Source organism: Aspergillus pseudodeflectus (genome assembly GCF_044049435.1).
Source record: "Aspergillus pseudodeflectus strain CBS 756.74 chromosome Unknown BJX68scaffold_83, whole genome shotgun sequence".
In the NCBI taxonomy this organism is placed as follows: Eukaryota; Fungi; Ascomycota; class Eurotiomycetes; order Eurotiales; family Aspergillaceae; genus Aspergillus; species Aspergillus pseudodeflectus.
This window is the reverse complement of record NW_027263859.1, coordinates 46194-64663: the sequence shown is the minus strand read 5'-3', so window position 1 is coordinate 64663 and position 18470 is coordinate 46194. Positions and strand designations below refer to the sequence as shown.

The window sequence follows — 18470 nt, the reverse complement described above, 5'->3', positions numbered from 1 at the left end:
TAGCTGAGAGCGCAACTTAGGGTTAAGTACCGCTTCAGGAAGTTCTCCGTCGCTCACCTCTAGGCCGGACTTATTTACTACGGATCTCTTAATTCTCTAAGTAATGGTGATTACCCGTAATGTCCATGATTGCCATGATTGTAGTACGACCTGCGGACATTCTACAAAGTTGCGGGGAGTTATGAGCGACCTTTTCGGCACCGAACTCGGACCCGCCGAGTACTAGATGTCAAGCAAGTGTATTTTTCGCTACTACGAATTGTCCCCCAAACGCCTCACCAGAAGCCATCAAACGCTGACTCCGTTGGGTCTGAACGGTTGCCGGTACCATCCAGCAACTGCAGAACTTGCTGAATAGCTTGATGGTGAAGCAGAAGCTGCCTCTTCATGGCACGCCATTCCCAGTTCTGCAGATACTGCGGCGATAGTAATGTGATTCCCTCTGCCAAAATCTCATCGGTCCCCGTTAGAATGGCCCTTACGGAACTCAAACCCAACCCATGCTGAGGATCCAGCACTGGGATGTTGCCAATCTGCGACAGCATCTCAAGGCACAGCGCCAGCCGAATCTTTATTGCAACCCAGATTCTCGCGCTGCGTATCGCCTCCCAGGTAGCGTCCATGACCTCACCCACGTAAGCGTGTATACCATCTCGTGAAAGCTGGGTAATGGTGAATTTGGACGTTTTACCCAGGCTCTCTATGCTGCTCGACTGCTGAACCAGCGAATTCATCCGGGTGATTATGCCTCGTTTCGCCTTTTCCAGCACAGGAGCCCAAGCACTCCCGGCGAGGGGCCCGAGCTCGTAAATGCCCAGCGACGTTGCTTCCAAGATGATACGGGTCAGATCTTGGTGTGAGACTCTGAGAAGTCCGACCCACTCGTCGTCGGGAATCTGCGCAACCAAGGAGACGATCGAGCTCAGGACAGACTGGGAGGCTGATTGTGCTCCAGAGTGCACATACTCCTCCGTCTCCGATGTGAGAACCTCGCCAATTGCTTCGTTGGCTGCTTCGTTGATTTGGTCCTCGATTTCCGCGGCACTCGCATACCTCCGAGTCGTTGCGAGAGGACGGAGCCCATCCAGCACATCGTCCTTGATAGTAAACCAGGTACGGGATAAAGCAGAAAATACAAGAAGGTTCTTGACGTTGAACCAGAGCACAGATGATACCGGCCCTGCGATGTGCAGCGCACACCACTGGGAGATTACCGGCGCAGGCTCGGCTGGGTGGCGAGCCAGATATGGGGACACCTCGTCCCAGAGCAGAGGGTCGATGCAGTCGTCGCCGGATAGGGTGCGATTTCTTACCAGCCATCGCCGAAATGATCTAGAGATGGAGACGTTGCATCCCAGCTTGGCTGCTTGGCCGAGGTGGTACAACGCGACTAACAGGCCGAGATTCTGGAAATCCCCTAGGGCTCCGCGGGTTTCTGGTGCGTCGGCAGCGTGGCGGGAGAGACATGTGTAGTGGCGCTCAACCAGCTGGATGGACTCGTCCAGCCGTTTGAAGGTCTTGACGCTCCGCGGGGAGACGCTGGAATCTAGCAACGTCAGGCCCACTTTGAGGGCACGCCGGAAGGTTGGCGGATCGTCACGAAGATTCTGCAGTACACAAAGCACCACGCACTCCGGGACCGCGTAATAGGCGCCATTATTGTCTCTTTTGACTTCCAGGAGGAACCGATTCTGGAGGGCGCTTAATGTTTGTTGCAGCATCATCGGGGTAAAAGCGGACAGCCACTCTGGGCAAGAACTGTCGATTGGTTCGATAATTTGGAAGGCATTTAGCACTTTATCCCCAATATGTTGACTGTGTAGAAGAGCCAGGACGGTCAGGACATAGCCGGCAGGGGTGCCCACGAGCGCGTTCAAGTGCACAAAGAGTGGGAGGGCTACCTCTCGTGGGATATCTCGATGCCCGGCAGCGTCACTTGTCAGCTTCTGGAGGTATTCTTCTCTTGAAAGCTGTGGATGCGAGGACAGAAAAGAAGCTGCGAGAATAATTCCAAACCGGTGTGATTTCACTGCTTGCACAATGCCCGAAGCAGCGGCCGCCACATTGTCACTTGCATCACCGTATACGGAGATGAACAAACCAACACCACTGTCTAAAGGCATAACAGGATTTGATCGGACGGTTGTACCCTCAAAGCCGGCCAGATCATGAAGGTCCGTACCCATCACTACGCTGCCCAGGTTGCTTTTCGGGAACAACGTCCATAATTTTCCAAGGTCGAAGTCGCGGGGCAGATCGTCCACGAAGAGGAGCCATCTACCGTGACTCACATTTGACAACCACAGCTGTAACTCTGAGATACAATCCCAGTGCGATGTATGGTCGCTGCTAGAATTAGCCTGGTGGATTGCGTCTGTGGCACTGGCGAACCCGTCGTGAAATGCCCGGGGCGTTTTGGCAGAGAACCAGAATATTGAATGTGTATCTTTGAATTTGGCGGCTATCCTGGCCATTGCACATGTCCTCCTAAGTAGAAATCGTCAGCGCCTGTGCAAAAGTGGTCCAGTGTTAGATAAGTTTACCCACTGCCCCGATCCCCTGCAACGACAACCTCGGACCATGTTTCCCTGCTCAGCACGTCCTCAATACTCTCCATCCACCCATCCTCCACATTGAACACTGTGTTGAGGGTGATAGGCGCTGTACTAAAAACGGTGGGCTTGGGGCTATGCGGCCTTGGGCCAAGGTTCCCAGTATTAGCGCGTGCAATGACACTGGCGCCGTCCTGGTGGGGACTCTCTGCGTCCGCAGGAATATGCGACAGTATCTCTTTCGCACAGGCAGCAGCCGCCGCTGCTGCATATGGCTGCCAAGCCTTATTCTTGTGCGAATCCGCGTAATCGCAAATCCCCCGGATGACCAGACAGGGACACGAAGCTATCATGCCCGCCGCCTCCATCTCGAAGCACAGCGCCCCACCCAGCTCCTGACTGATGGCGTCACGCGTGATTGCATCCCTCATCACCTGGTTCCCCGACGCAATTGTGCCACAGTGGATAACCGTCTCTGCAGCGCGAGCACCGCGTTTAACCAGAAAACTTCCATCACACGCTTCACATGTCGGACCATCAACATGCGAGTAACTGGCTTCGAAGAGAAGGTCATCGCCCGCGTGAGTCCGCGAGAACTCTGGTAGACGCTCGAAGCGATCCAAATGAATAGAGAGATTGAGACTGCCCGCCATCTGTCTCGCCTGCAGCTTTGTTAGGGCATGAAGGAGGACATCGGGCGGGGAACTCAGAAACCCCGTCCTCTGAAATCGGCCAGGTAAACTCTTGCCAAAGTCATACTGGACTACCCCTCCATGCCCGCCGTGTGGCTGACTGACGACCACGTCCCCAAGCCGGATATCATGTGCATCGCAGGGCACTCCGCCGCCGACGCCGACGAGCAAACTGAATCGGATACAGCGGAACCGGTCTTGCATCCTTGACGCGACCACGGCTGCCGGATTGTGGCCTAGCCTGCCGGCTGGCAGAGCAGCAATGACGACATTGTGATTGTGGATCCGCCCCAGGGTATAGATATTGCTGTCGTTGTCATCGTGCGGAGGGGAGGGGTGTTTCTCGTCTAGTAGCTCTTCGGCCGCGGCGAGTTCGATGGGTAAGGCGGAGACGTATCCAACGGTGTAGGCATGGTAGGGGAAGGGGGGCATTGCACGTAATATCACTAGAGCAGGATCGGAGACGATAGGGCAACGAACCAACCGGGGATGGACCACGTTCGCGCAATAACTGACAGAAGTTTTCGACAGAGCCTGCTCTGTCCTCCGGTCAGCAGCATATATTTTCAAGCACAAGATCGTCAGCTGACTGCACGCCCAACATATGCATAGGCTTGTGCCCATTCGGAAAGGGCATATTTTGCCGAGCGGATGGTATTGGACGATATCCCCGGTGAGGGGTCCCAAGACGCCCAGTGAACGCTTTGGCGGTAATGCTTACCGAATATTTGGAGCTGTCGTAGGGATCATGCTTCTACCCAGTAAAGGACTGAAGCAGGAAGCTTTCCTATCGATGTCGACAATTAGGGAGAAGACTCTGTCCAATTGCGCTTTCCGTTTATTTTCGAATCTGATCGTTCATCCTGCTGCGCTATAATTCGGCAGGTACCATGTCAAGAGACCCAAAAAATATAAAATTTAAACAAAAGAGATGGAGTATACAATAAGAATTACTGTAGCGCTGGCTATCTATTATTGTTTTCACTCAAGGAGTACTCTTTCACCGCGAGGCCTCTTGGACAAGGCTCCTCATCTATGCGACCTTCCGCGTATTTCTCCAACGGGCTGGCCGATAACAACTGCCTTCTCTTCTTATTTTTTTTTTTTTTTTTTTTATTCTTATACTTACTATTTTAAATCCTTTTTTTTTATCCTTATTTTTTTTTTTTTTTTTTTTTTTTTTTTTTTCGGCTCTCCGAGTTCCAGAAGAGGATGTACAAAAATAAACTGTAAGGGATATATGAGATGGAACTCTAACTATGCCGGCCTGCCATTTTTGAGATATTCTTGCCTATACAGGCTTCATCTCTTTTCTAATCTCGGATAGATCCATTCACTCATCTACTAGCATGTGCACATTAGACTGGTTCTCCCTCCGGACGTGGGCCTGCGTCATCGCGACCTGCAATCAGGTCGTATTCAAGCGGCTGGGAGGTGGCTTTCGGAGCCACAAACTTTCATCGGCCGGGCAGAAGCCCTGGTCCGAAGTTTTGTCAATATGAGGCCTGTACTAATCCCGAAGGAGGTGGTATCTCCTCCCAGCAGGTGTTGCACGGACGCATCAGCGAGCAACGGATGCTTGTCGGGGTAAGCCTAAAAATCAAACTATCCAAGATCCTGCTGTAGCTTTATCTTTCTAGAACAACGCCAACGACGGCGTCCCCCTCAGCGACCCCACAGTTGTCGACGGCCAGGGGTTCGACGCGCACCTCAACCTCACATTCCCAAACTTGACAGCCGACGACAAAGCAGCGCCGAACAGGGTCTACCGGACCAAATGGACAGAACAGGCAAATACCGGCATCGGCTTCGACACTCTCGGAAACAGCGGCGCAACAGCCCTAGGCCATTCGGGGATGGCAACGGGCCTGCAATAAACAGCCCTCAACGTCTACGCCGAAGCGAGATTTGATTGTCCTGCGCAATAGCTCGCAGAAGCACTCAGCCAAGACGGTCGGATAGCCTGGAAGTACCAGGACTCGGTTACACCATCCTACCACGGCTCAGACTCCTTCGCGTACTTCTCATCCGATATACCGAGTCCGGGATTCAAGCATGCGTTCCAGAAGACCTGGGGCCATTTTATTATCCATAATACACCTGTGATATCCATTTCCAACGCAAAAGCAAACATGTCGAATGTGACGGCTCCCGTCGATTGCCACGGGATTCTTGAATGGCCGCCCTTTTCGATTGATGAGCGGTGGCAGATGGATCTGAATACCACGCCGGAACACCCAAACTGTATGTTGTGACGGAAGAGTTGCAGTATTATCTGAGGAAGGGTCCGGGGATTGTGAATGTCTTTAGACTTCTGGATGCGTATGGCTAGGAGGGCGGTCGAGGGGAGAGAAATGGCTGGTGGAAGGAGCTGGCGGCGAGGGTACCATTGTAAATGCGTTTGTGATTCTCATCGATGCTAGGATGCCGGACAAGTGCAGAGTCATTGATAGATCGTTAGGGCCAGTCTCACTCACCTCATCTACACTCACCGTCAATGAGCTCACTGCAGCTTGACTAATAAATGTCCAAGGCATTTTATACACCAAGTGAGTTGGGGCTTGGGCGTGACGGATGACGGATGATAGATGCTGGATTGCCTTTTTGACAGCGGTTATCATGGTATGCGAGTGACTGGTTGTTGGTAGGTTGGAGATTGCGCGCCAGGACTCGGAAGAGTGTGTGGCTGTGGCTAGTGGCATGTGCGTTGTTGCAAACAGGAATTGGAGACTTGACAAACTTGATTAGGCAGCCATCTGGTCAAGTCCCTGTGCCGTGCGGCTGCTCCATCCGCTGGCCCTAGAATATTGTCTGGCGGAGGGGGTATCGGCATTCGACGACAGATACTCGATCCAAAATCATGGAACTGGAAATTGATTATCTACCAAATGGATATAGCGCTCAAGGGATTGGCTTCATGTACAGCGCGAGACTTGACCAGGTGACTACATGTTCTACACTGGAGAGTTGAGACTGCACGACGAACACCCCAGATTGAGGGAGCTGATGAAATGACCTGCTATGCCAAGGCTTTGATCCGCCCATTCTGTACAGCCCCAGTGCGGGCAGCTTCCCTAGAATAAGTGGCAAGTCCAACCAAGCCTTCTAGCAATGCCTTCCTTGACTGTTGTCAAATCATTGGCTATGTTATAATTATTAGCCGGGTCCTGAACAGTCAATACAATGCTATAGTACCCTTTACCACTTCCTATTATACGCCTCTTCCAGACCCCTCAACCTAAGCAACATATCATCTTCAATCGTACAACTCATGCCCTTGAACTGAATATAGTTGCCTTTTCGACTATGCAAGCCCGCAAGCGCGGCTTCGAAAAAAAACCAAATAGAAAACCTCGCGGCTTGTGGTAAGATTATATCGGTATGGTGCTTCATGTGAATGTGGATGCTGGAGTGGATTGCCAAGTGGATTCCACACGAGGTCCTCGGTCACGCTGCACGGACTACTGGACGTTCTGCAAACCCTTTCTGCGTCTAGTATATTTTTAGCTTGGTATATTGAAACTCTCCCAATGATAGTATCTTGCATACATCCATATGGAGACTACTGTCGCTACGTCTGTGGGGTCGTCCGGTGAATGCCCGAGACGCAGGGATTAGCTTTGATCCCTCAGCTGGCCGAGTCGAATGTTGGCCCCTGGATTCTTCAAGACTGCTCCCTTCATGTGCCCTCTAGAGTTCGTGGGTCTGTTTCCCTCGTCCCGGGTCCAGTCTGGTAATCATGGTTGCGAGTGCCATCTGCCACCAGCCTGCACATGGGATCAGCCAAGTCATTATTGTTAGAGCCGACAAGCCTCGTCAAGAATGCGACCAAAGCCTCTTTCCTGACCATCACTTGTGGCTGGTATAGCAGTGTCCGTTCGCGATAGATCGGTAGTCTCTTCCGGGAGGAGACAGCAATCGGCGAACGCGACGGTAACCGATCAAAAGCCATACCTAAAAGGGCTTCACCGCTAGGGTCGCCGTCGGGGTTTACCGAATGTGTCATTGGCCCCTTGGGAAGAGACAGGCTGGTTGAACGTACAGCCAAGGGGGCCAAAAATACTGACACCCTTGACTAGTCGTTTCAGCCTCGACCATCGACCTACCTATTCTGGGTTAGTGTACAGCACGTGGTTGAAGATTTTCGAAAGCTAAGCATAATTTGGCTCTAGATCAGACGTTGCTTCGCCTCAATAGTGCGATCTAGAACGCAGGACTAACCGTGTCTGGTTCCCGCTACAAGCCATGTTTCAGAATCATGCCAGGAAGTCAGCTCAACTCTATACCTCAGTCCCTCGGTCCCTGCAGGGTTACAACATGACGACCATGGGGCCCGGGGCGGCTGATTTTGACCAGTGCAAATTTCAGCTTTAAGGTTTATCCTGCTGCCTAATTGTTCTTCGGGGATCATACTAGATCGCTTCTGGGGATCTCGGAATGAGCCGCCATGTTGCTGGCGCGGCCTGTCTCACCCGTGAAGCTTGGCAGTAGCCAAATAAGAACTATCGTGTGTCCCCAGGTAGTGCCCTAATCGATCTCGCCAGGAAAAGGGATGTTCTTGACCAGAGGGCAGCAACGCGAGAGACCGGCGACAGACTACGAACGCTGGTTGAACAACGATACTCCAGACCCCGACTCGATTCCCCAATTCGAGCCCGTAACCGAGCACGGCGTGGTTATGCATCGGCACGGGCAACGACCGACTGCGGTCCCGTATGCAGAGGTAGATATCATGTGAGCAATCCAATCGTACCCTGCATGTGCTCCTCGTGGTGCTTAATGCATCAGATCTATACTTCCAGTCAGGGGGACTAATGTACATGACTTGGAACAGCAATGGTTTCGACCAGTATGACCCTTCGAACGTACCGCCGCCGAATTACCATGACGTTTCGCGACGGCCGAGAGTTCCCGACATCATAACGTTCTACGGCGCGCTCCTTGTACTGCTGTTTCTCCTCAAGTACTTTGTTCAGACGCTGCTTCGGCAACTGCGACGGGGGAGAGAAGAGCCGGACCGTCCGTTTGCGACAAGGCGCTCAAATCAGGTTCCGAGCATTGTTGTCTCGGATAGTGAGTTGAAGAAGGGGTAGTGCAGGGAGATAATTGTCTGGGATCTGGTGTTCATGGAGGTGTCATTGCTGGTTGGTTATAGATGAGTGGCGACTCGAGGACAGAGGGGTTGGTCTGTTTGGTTTGACTTTAGTCATGCAATTATGCCAGGCGTATATGTACTAGTAGCAGTACCATCATGGTTTCCATCTGCAGCCCACCGGCTATATGCTGTTATCCTGCATATGCTGCCGTCAAAAGCTCGGGCATAGCAACCGAGACTTGCAATGCCTGGAACTTCGACGGTCGCCCCTATTGCAGAGAAACGATTTGGAACAAATGACACCATCGTGGTGCCGAACCTACCGCCACTAAATCGGGTGTGCAAGCCAATTCAAACCTAGGTAGTGGCTGCGAAGGGGAAGGTGCTTCTGGGGACGTTGAGAAATATACGAGCTCTTTGGTATTGGTCAGGACCGCGGAGAGATCTTCACATTTTAACCTGCTTGTCCCAGGGTCGGGATCCGCGGACACCTCGAACGTTGCTATAGACCCCCATCTTACACAGACAGAGAAAATGGAACCAATCAAGTACGATGAGGGTGATGCGGCTGCCTCGCAAATTTTAGCATGGTTGGCCAACCAGATGGAGAGCAGGTTATGCGGCTGCCTAGTGAATACTCTCTATAGGCCAATGATTTCAAGTTCAGCCGGTCGTATTCTCCAGTCCGACACAGATCAAAAGCTTGTTCTGCTTGGGTGCAAGATCCGGAATTAGAAACGGTGGACTGGGATCCATGATGTCGATGACAATTGCCTGGAAGACGATAGATACAATGACCTTTAATCTGAATGAAACAAGCTCATTTATCTTCACGAATGAATCCCAGTCCAGCCAGCATCTACTGAACAATTATTTGTTAGCAGAGGCTTGACTATGAGGATCCGCATACATACGGACCCATCGCGAAATATCACTCGCCAAAGCAACCCAGTCCAGCCTCTGCTATCAATTGCCTAATCCAGGTCGATAGGCTCCAGCATTCACCGGGAGCTCGGCGCCCGAGCCCGCGGATTCAGCTGAGCTTGCGATGCTTGGTGAGTCGTGGGGGTTACCGGACCACGAGTGATTCGGTTCGTTTGGTAAGACTAAGCCTTGCGGGACTAGTTCTTTTGGAATCTTACGGTATGGGGCACCTATCTCCATAAAAAGGCGAGGCGTGCTTTGCAGTAATGGACTGAAGAAGACTTCACTTATTCTATATCTGCTGCCAAACTTCCTTCGTCTGCCGCATTTTGGGCAGACCAGTCTTGCTCTCGCTCCCACCTTTCTACCACATCAATCTGCCGCCGTGTGTTGATATCGTCTCTTTCGTTGATACCAAGATGCTGCTTGAACATACAGAGCCCATTGAACTGTCAAAGACAATACAGCCAAACCCAAAGTCAAGGGGCTGTGAAAAGGACCAAAAACAGAAAATACCACCCAAGTCTGCATCTGGACACCGCAGGAGAGAGCTACTTGCTGACACGATTTGTCGTACATTCTCTCGTCGAGAATCCAATGATTCGCGATCCCACTCCGTCTCTGTTTCTGATCAGGACATACCCGCTCGCACTGTGTCCATGTGGCTATCCGTCCCCACGAACCACTCCTCCTCCTCCTCTACCGAAAGCACATACAGCTACATGACCTCCTCGTCGAGCACGCGCCCTCCCTCCTTCTCCTCCTCCTCCTCCTCTTACGATCCCCGGTCTGAAGCCGACTCTCGCGGCACAGCCGGTTCTACCGAAACCGTACCACATGTTCCTTCACATCCCTGCACCCGCTATCCATCCACCCCTCGCGTGGCAAGCTTGAGTGGAAAGGCATCAATAAGAGACGTGGAACGGCTAGCCGTCCAGTACGGCTCCATGGCGCACATGGGCCTTCTCGATCCCAGCTACAGCGTGTTCGTCAACGAAGCGAAAACGGGTGCGATATGTTTCAAGACCCTGTACAAAGTTGCCGTCGTCATGGGCGACCCGATGTGTGATTTGGCACAGATTGCCAGCCTCCTCTCCGAGTTTAGCCTGTACCGGCGGCGGAAACGCTGGAGTATGGCCGTGCTGGGGGCGAAAACAGAGCTGGTGCGGTATTTCAGCGAGGGCGAGGCCAAGTCCCGATCCACGATACTGCAGTTCGCAAGAGAGCGAGTCTTGAACCCGCTGACAAACAGTGTCGTGAACGAGACGAGTGGGAAGCGTATTCTGACGCAATGCCGGCAGCTTCTGGATGCACGCAAGGAAGGCTTGACCCTTCACATTTATATCCCTTCCCTCCATGGACCCGACCACCGGCTGGAGGCGCAGCTTCGTGCATTATACGACGATTGGCGCACGGCGCGCAACAAGTCCCGCCGACCACAGGCGTTTATCACCGAGTACGATCCCTTCCTGATGCCGCACCTCATGACCTACATCTACACCACCAGCCCAGATGGTGTGATGCACGGCTTCGCAGCCTTGCGGTGGATTGGCGCAAATGCTGGCTACCATATCGATCCCTGCATCGCTGCCCCTGGGTCCCGGAATGGAATCAGCGATCTTCTTTTGTTTGCAGCCATGGCATACCTCCGGCAATCGGGTGTCTCCCATCTGAGTCTTGGATTGGAACCGCTAGAGTCTATTGAGTCAGTCTCTGAGATGTCTCCTTTGCTCGCACACCTCACACAGCGGATATACCAACATACCTTTCGGCGTCTGCCGATCTCGGGGAAACGGGCCTACTTTGACAAGTTCAAACCGGACGAGAATCAAGATGCGCCGGTATATCTAATCTTTCCGTCGACGATTCCCGAGCCGCGGCAGGTGGTTGCTGTTGCTCATATTGCCAATATCAGCATTCGAAGGCTGTTCATTCGAGAGAAGCAGAAAGAGGCGTCTTAGGGCATGCTGAAATTTGTCCACCTTTTTCTTGTCATCTCAAGTTTAATACAACCATAGATACGGTCATATCCGAGTATGGGTCGTCGGGATCAGCGTATTGTGTACTTGGAGGTTGGCCGGCAAGGATTAGGATCTTGGGGGTACCTGTCAGGGCATATCACGATAATACCTATAACGTAATTCCCAACCGAAGCGCTCACCCGACCAAAGCGCTCAACCCATCGACTTTGACCACACTGAGTAAATTTGAAGCTATCGCCAACAGCCAAAACCTTTATTAAACTAAATAAATTAATTATTTTGACGATTAGGACATCTGACTCTAGTATGCCCCTGAATACCACATTCAGAACACCTTGGTGGAGCGCGCTTTCGTGTAGTTAAAGGTTCTAGAGTAGAAGAAGTATATATATCTAAACCACCACCTTGCTCATTCAACTGCTTATTTCTCAACGTAATTAGATCCCTTGCCTCTTATATTGATAGGCCTTCATTAGGGGTCATCTAGCGCTTAGATCGACTGTTTTTCCGCTTACTTTTCTCATATTCTACACGGAGATCATGTAATTCCTTTAACATAAAGGCTGCCTAGTGTATTATTGATTCGCAACCTTTAAGTAACTTATTATAAGTCCTCTTTAAAGGTGAAGAGGGGCTTCTTAAGTCCCTCCAAAGGATCTTTTTAACTAATAATGCCTTCTTAAAGAGTTGGTGAGCTGTATAAGGTGTTACTAGTATGGAGGAGCTAGTTGAGTCTCCCCCACAGCTCTAAGGGGGGGTTGGCGTTAATATTAAGATATTTAACTTGTTAAGTATCTATTAAGGGTTAAAAGGAAGTATCCTAGCTGTAGTAAAACCACTTTGAATGTTCTAAGTAGTAAAGACTTAGTGGTGAGTGGTAGGATAAGTACTTAGGAAGTTAAATTTATTAATATAATTAAATCCTAAGCGCATCTTTACCTCCACTAATCCCCCATACGCGCGCTTTAGTGGCCCAAAGTAACCAACATCTAGTGGTTGCAGAAGATGAGATGAATAAGGAGACATGTAGATAGTAATAATATTATTTTCTTCACAGGCCTTATTGAATTAAGGTGTAAGATAACTTCTATGGCCGTTAAGGACTAGTAATTGATATCAACTAATTATTTGACTAGTAGTTGTAGGAATAAAGACCTTCTAAAGCCACTAAAGGCCTATTTCATCTATAGTCTAGCCATTTGCGCTTAGTTCAATCCGCTAGTTAGGTTGTATACTATATTCTTTAAACCAGCCCTCGATATGGCGCTTGCCTTTGAAGATAATGCATGAAGAGACCATCTAACCACTTGAATTCATGTACTCGATTGTAGTAACCCATTCTTAATTACCTGGTTAAATAAGATAAGGCTTTCTAGGCATATTAGCTCTAGTAACTACCTTAGTAGTTGCTATAAGACCTATTACGAAGCCAGTCTTATTAAAGTTGTAGATATCTTGGTCAAGGATCCCCTATTACTTTTAAGCCTCTTCTAGCTGGTTGAACTATGCCTTTATAACCTTTAGGTCTTCACATTTCGCGCGCGAGTAGTTATATCGTTGAGTAAATCAAGTTTTAACTTTAATATTTTAGTTAATAAAGGAAGAGACCTAGTTCTTTCCTAGAGGTTAAGCAGCGGAGCTAAGAAGAATATTAGCCATCTCTGTAACATGAGAAGGTCTAGGAGCAACTCTACGCGTATCTCTAGATAGTATCTATTTTACTAAAGATGCCTCTTCATTCTTAGAAAGCTAGTGACTGTTGGCGCGCTACTCAATTTAATATTACTTTCCCTTAATTCGACCGCGTAGTGTTGAGTAAGGCACATTAAAAATATCCACTGCTTGACGAAGAGACGTGATCTCGCCTTTATTTATAGTGGAAATTGTGAGCTGTATCCTCCCCTCTTGCTCCACCAAGTTTTGATCCGATAGACGCGATTTTGGTGGCATGGTGGTTGTTTGAATATTTACGCGTTGAACGCGCGATGGTTTTTGGGGTGGTGAGCGCTTCGGTCGGGTGAGCGCTTCGGTTGGGAATTACGTTATGCTATGATAAGTTATTAAGCCGTGGTAGGCTGGACAAGATCCTTTTGCCGGTATTGGCGCCCCTCAACGCGAGTTAAACACATTCTCCCCAGTATGGGACATTATTGCCTCTGCGATTGTTGGCCTCAACCGACGAGGCGATACAAAAATCTCGTTCAGCCTACAACAGCGAGCAAAGTCACCTGATAGGCTTATAAGCTTAAAACAGAAAACAATGGTAAATTCGGACATTCTTGATTCGCCGAGACTTGGCCTCTCGACCATCTCTCCTTCAAGGCAAAGCAAAGCTGCGCGAGGAATTTCCAAGATACAACAAGCCCAATACACGACCACAAGCCCGCCAGAATCATGAGGCCAGCCACGGCATACCCCCAACTAACCCTCCGCACAGTCCCCCAGCGCGGAGAGCGGGTGGCATGAATGAGCGACATCGCGGCCAGGGAAAGCGAAAACGACGCATAAATGAAAAGCAGCATAGTCACAATATCAGCCAGAGACTGACCCATTTGCCAGTAAACCTGTAAATAAAAGATCCGCTGTAGAAAGCCCTTGCCTCTCCGTGAGGGCGGCTGCGCGAGCCGCAATGCCCGGTTCAGTCGGGTGCGGCGTAGCTGGCCGAATTGCCAACGCGGAGATACTTGGCTGTCCTGGATGCCGTAAAATGGATGGATATACCGCTGGAACTCAATATATGATACTTTTTCTAGAAGCAAAGATTTCGTTTGCGTGACGTAGAAGTCGGATTCGTGGCGGATGAGGAATGGATAGGAGAGGACGAAGCCTAGGGCTACCGCGTATAGGGATGCTTGGTCGGGTGTTTGTGGTGGTAAAGCCGCCAAGTGTGTCCTCCAGAAGTGGAAGTTGAGGAGACAGTGAGGTAGAGCTTTGACGTACAGATCCTTGTAGTACCACATGAGATTTTGTCTCAGATCTTCAACAACTTTAACCATGCGCCCCTTTAGTAAGTATACATATAGTGAATTAATATGATCACTACATTTTTACCCATTAAGGGAGAGGTAGCAATGTATTTCCTTCATAGTCAGACAGACTAGCTCTTGTCATCCAAACTTAGCAACACTTGTAGTATCTGCATTTCGAAGCAAGGTTCATCTGGGGCAGTGGCTTTAACTATTGGTGGCTGGTGCCTATTAAGTGGTGCGTTCTTACCAGGACGGGCCTGAACCCTGGCTGACTTACAAGCTCTAAGTGCTTAGTAAATGGCATCTTATTATCCAAGCTAAAAAAACTGGCTTTCGCCATGGCAAATTTTGGTTACTGAAGTTTGCGTAGTATAGCGGGGGCTATAACATTGCTAGCGGCTATGTATAGCTCCTCGGGATTCGGCTAACAATCTAGGATAGATGTGGATTTAATTTTACTACGGTTGACGCTATAGATTGTGGCATGATCTATGTGACACCCATGGATTAATCTATGGTTCTATTTAAATAGCTCCAAGGCCAAAGACCACCTTGTCTAAAAAACATCTCATCTAGTATATACCCAGTTGATGGATGGTATATTAGTTTGAATATACATTGCTCTGGTTGGGAATACAGCTGCTGCAGGGTGAGCATAGTCAAGCTAATATTGAGTTTTGCGGCTCAGGGTCAATCATTTGATTGAGATTGCCGGGGTTCTTACATCCAGGGAGAACTATCTGTATGCGGATATGAGAGAGCTCATGGTCTCGTTGGTTATGGCCGTGGGGTGTATTGAGAATGGCAGCAACGCCCCGGACTTTTAGCTCCTCTGCCCGTTGTTGTATGGCCAGCCCCCCACACCATCCTGCCTTGACGTATCCTGTCCGCTCCGAGCCTGATTCTTCCTAGTTAGCTACACACAGGAATTGATTATCGACTTTTCCTCCCGTTTCCATCCGCCTGCTGTTAGTGTAAGCTACGTCAACGGATTGAGGGATATCGCATTCTCGCTACTGGTAATTACTTTCCTACTGACACCTCCTTTCCATTGCAGATCGTCCGATTCTTATCCAGTAGATTTCCCTTGCGTGAGTACAGTCGTCAAAAAAACTAGGGTTTCATGGTCAAGTACCCTAGAGAATCATCGGGGCTATCTTTATCATAATGTATCTGTATTAGAATTATATATCATGACGCTCCAATGAGTGTACACATAGGAGATAGATTATGTAAATTTAGACGTCAGGGTATACCTCCTTCCCTACGACTTCAAACCGTACAGTATCAGACTCCAGCTCACCTCAGATCCTTCAAACACCAGAACGCCTCTTCAAAATTGATCAAGCTCAGCCACTCCGCCTCTGTCCTCGATGCTGCTGCTGCTGGTGGTGCTGTTCATCACTGTCATGTCCATCCTCATGTTCACGCTCACCAACCCTCTCATGCGTAATCTCAATAGTCGTCTCCTGATACACCCCGCGCCCAATATTTTTCATCTCCAGATCGTCCTTGCGGACAATCTCCTCCGTCGAGTCGTCCCGCCCATCCGTCACCGTATCGTTAAGCGTCTGCAACCCCCGCCGAAACAGGGACGGTTTCCGCCCGCGCTTCCCCTTCCCCTTCCCATCTCGCTCGCCAGTCCCCATCGCGCCCGTCGTGCTGATGTGTGTCTGGTACGCGTGCGACCCCGAGTACGCCGCATACGGATACGTCCCCCGCCCGCCGGAGTGACTCAGCTCCGTATCAACGAGGAGTTGCCGGCGGGTGAGTGTATACACCGCCGCATCAACCAGCCCAGAAAGCGCCATGAGCGACCCCGCCACGGCAAAATACGCCTTGCTGGGTATGACATGGCGGGCGCTGCTCATGCGGCCCGCGGCGAGGGGCAGCGAGAGGAGGAGGTATGCGAGCGGGTAGATGACCATGTAGATGACGACGCGGTTCAGGCGGTGCAGGTTGTCGGTGTGGGAGTGGTTTTGGCGGAGCTCGGCGGCCTGCAGCATGCGGCGGCGCAGGTAGAAGAAGAGGATCCCGTACAGGACGAGGGTCCCGAATTCGGCGAGGAAGATCCACAGGTAGTGGCCCCAGAGGCGTTCGTCTTCGTGTTCGGGGCTGATCCAGCACTGTCCAGATGAAAAGGGGTTGTTAGAGAGGGTCACAGGGGTTAGTTCGGGTGACGTACCCAGCCAGCTTCGGAAATGACAAACGTCTCGGACCGATACAGCGCAACGGGGATGATGCCCAGCGCAATGATAAACGCCCACAGGGAAACGACGCAAAACACAAACGCTTTATACGGCAGCTGTCGCCCACGGAGGACCACCGCACCGGTATGCATCGCGATCGCGATGACAAACAGCCCACTCCCCGGATCGGCAACCTGGATCCACCACCCCTGCAGCACGCACGCGGCACTCGGATAGGATACCGCGCCCTTGTTGACCCAGTGCAGACACAGGAGAAACGCCGTCGCCTGCTGGATATCGGCGAGGAGGAGGTTGAAGATCAGCACGACGTACTGGTTGTGCAGCAGCGGGCGCTTGTAGTATCGTTTCCAGTTTATGAAGCGGTGCATGAGGAAGAGTAAGAGGCCGAGGGTGGAGGTGAAGGAGAGGAGGCCGCAGATTCCCATTGCGATGAAGCCGGCTTTTGTTGACGGGGTGAGGACTTCGGTCGTTGGGCCGTGGAATCGGCGGTGCAGGGCGTTGCTGTGGTCATTGTCCTGTCCGCTGTTGAGCAGCTGGATAGCTCGAATGAGGGCCGCCATGGCGTAGCTGGTTGTCGACGGTCAACGCAACGAGCACGAGGCGTGAACTGGGCTGAGGAGAATTATAAGCTCGGTGAAAAGGAAGTCTCCCGAGCCCTGATACGAGGACTGGGGCTCCGAGTTCTCACTCCGGGCGGCCATGCAAGCTCATCGAGGCTTCGCTGCCGATCGACGACCTCCGGACAGGGTCCGACTGTGCGACGCAGAAGCGCTCGTCGGAAATCCATCCCGCTGGCCAATCGCCTCAAATAGAGTCACGATAACTGGTCAATGGCGAGTATTACATTTTCCTCCACTGGGGCATGGCAAGACTAGCGCGGTCTGCACGAATCATTGCGTGTTCTGGGCATCGGTGGGAACGTGTCAGGGCGCCGATCGAAATTAGACTAGAGACAAAACGGGCATCCCAAGCGACGCTTGTCTTGCCAGGCAAAGCTTCGCTGGCTCCACTCTACTGCCGATAATCGCCCGGTCCATTCAGCTGGGATGCTCGAGGGCCCGTCGTCTGTCAATCTCTCCACTAGTGAACTCTGTTGCTGGTTCGTTTTGCCTCGTCTTTCCCTTGGGAGTTGTTGCCCGCACTCATTGTTCTTCCCCGCGGGCGCTGATCAACTACAATGGCCCATGTGAAAGAGGGATCATTAGAGTTACTATGAATGACTCTGGGTCGCAAAAGAAAGGTGGATTAGAGCAATTACACATACAACCGAGAACAGTAGCTGGCACAGTGGCAAACGGGTCTGGGCTGTCACGATGACGGCTTGGCTGGGGCATGTGGCAGGGCCCAGGCTGTCATTGCTATGTCTTGGCTCTCCACAGGCAAGAAATCATCTCTTGACTGGGAAGCTAGTTCGCATTGCTAATTTCCCACGGGATGGAGAGCTTTCATTCTGCGCAATGTTCCCATTGATCAAAGGAGGGCGAAGTATTCTCTGGAGTTGCACCCTTGTCGGACGAAGAGAACCCTTTGGTTCGCAGATTGTTTCCAAATGATGAAGGAGGTGGATCGTGGTTCGCACACGGAGTGAGGGGTTAAGAGAGGATCCACGGTCGACACGCGGCTGAAGTCTCCCAATTGTCTGGAACGGCCTTGGTCTCCGGAGCCCTGTGATGTTGACGCTTTGCCCGTTTGGGAAGGTGTATAGCGATAGTACGTACGCAGTAGTACGGAATAGTACCTAATAAGTACTGCGCGTCCCTGCAGTAGTGCGAGGGGGAAATGACTGCGACGCCTAGTCTAGCGACGACAGTACCCTAGCTCGATGTACCTAAGTGACTTTATGCGACCTTTCGTCTCAAGCTTCCTTGCTACAGCAGAACTCATATACTCGTAAGTCTATTGGCACAGCTTCTGTAATGTTGTACAAGAATCCAGGCAGGGCCAATCACTTGCAGAAAGCTTTCAGACCCCACATAGTGTCCTATGTGATGAGCGTAAGGTTCTCAATGCCCGCTATGGACACACTTCTGTGGCGTATATATCCTG

At 51.0% G+C, this 18470-nt stretch overlaps 7 protein-coding genes across 7 annotated transcripts; 3 read left to right on the top strand and 4 right to left on the bottom strand.

The window, feature by feature from the left end:
• Positions 1 to 29: 29 nt before the first annotated feature.
• BJX68DRAFT_211211 (uncharacterized protein) lies at positions 30 to 2581 on the bottom strand. Its single transcript, XM_071037729.1, has one exon. It carries the CDS (start codon positions 2472 to 2474, stop codon positions 276 to 278), a length of 2199 nt encoding a protein of 732 aa, XP_070893098.1. The 5' UTR covers positions 2475 to 2581; the 3' UTR covers positions 30 to 275.
• BJX68DRAFT_259180 (5'-methylthioadenosine/S-adenosylhomocysteine nucleosidase family protein) lies at positions 2540 to 3676 on the bottom strand (the record flags this gene model as incomplete). The annotated part of the gene is made up of 2 exons (XM_071043660.1): positions 2540 to 2696; positions 2784 to 3676. The coding sequence occupies 2 exons, from the start codon at positions 3674 to 3676 to the stop codon at positions 2540 to 2542; spliced, it is 1050 nt and encodes a 349-aa protein (XP_070893097.1).
• Positions 3677 to 4593: 917 nt separating this feature from the next.
• Positions 4594 to 5121, top strand: BJX68DRAFT_272528 (uncharacterized protein; the record flags this gene model as incomplete). The annotated part of the gene is made up of 3 exons (XM_071047228.1): positions 4594 to 4678; positions 4767 to 4831; positions 4885 to 5121. 3 exons carry the CDS (start codon positions 4594 to 4596, stop codon positions 5119 to 5121), a joined length of 387 nt encoding a protein of 128 aa, XP_070893096.1.
• Positions 5122 to 7796: 2675 nt separating this feature from the next.
• BJX68DRAFT_272527 (uncharacterized protein) lies at positions 7797 to 8337 on the top strand (the record flags this gene model as incomplete). The annotated part of the gene is made up of 2 exons (XM_071047227.1): positions 7797 to 7978; positions 8079 to 8337. The coding sequence occupies 2 exons, from the start codon at positions 7797 to 7799 to the stop codon at positions 8335 to 8337; spliced, it is 441 nt and encodes a 146-aa protein (XP_070893095.1).
• Positions 8338 to 9513: 1176 nt separating this feature from the next.
• ergS lies at positions 9514 to 11696 on the top strand. The gene has a single exon (XM_071041979.1). It carries the CDS (start codon positions 9683 to 9685, stop codon positions 11222 to 11224), a length of 1542 nt encoding a protein of 513 aa, XP_070893094.1. The 5' UTR covers positions 9514 to 9682; the 3' UTR covers positions 11225 to 11696.
• A 1786-nt stretch (positions 11697 to 13482) lies between these two features.
• Positions 13483 to 14205, bottom strand: BJX68DRAFT_272525 (uncharacterized protein; the record flags this gene model as incomplete). Its single annotated transcript, XM_071047226.1, has 1 exon — positions 13483 to 14205. The coding sequence occupies one exon, from the start codon at positions 14203 to 14205 to the stop codon at positions 13483 to 13485; it is 723 nt and encodes a 240-aa protein (XP_070893093.1).
• Positions 14206 to 15452: 1247 nt separating this feature from the next.
• On the bottom strand, positions 15453 to 16984 carry gprD (the record flags this gene model as incomplete). The annotated part of the gene is made up of 3 exons (XM_071048798.1): positions 15453 to 15484; positions 15650 to 16340; positions 16400 to 16984. The coding sequence occupies 3 exons, from the start codon at positions 16982 to 16984 to the stop codon at positions 15453 to 15455; spliced, it is 1308 nt and encodes a 435-aa protein (XP_070893092.1).
• Positions 16985 to 18470: the final 1486 nt, after the last annotated feature.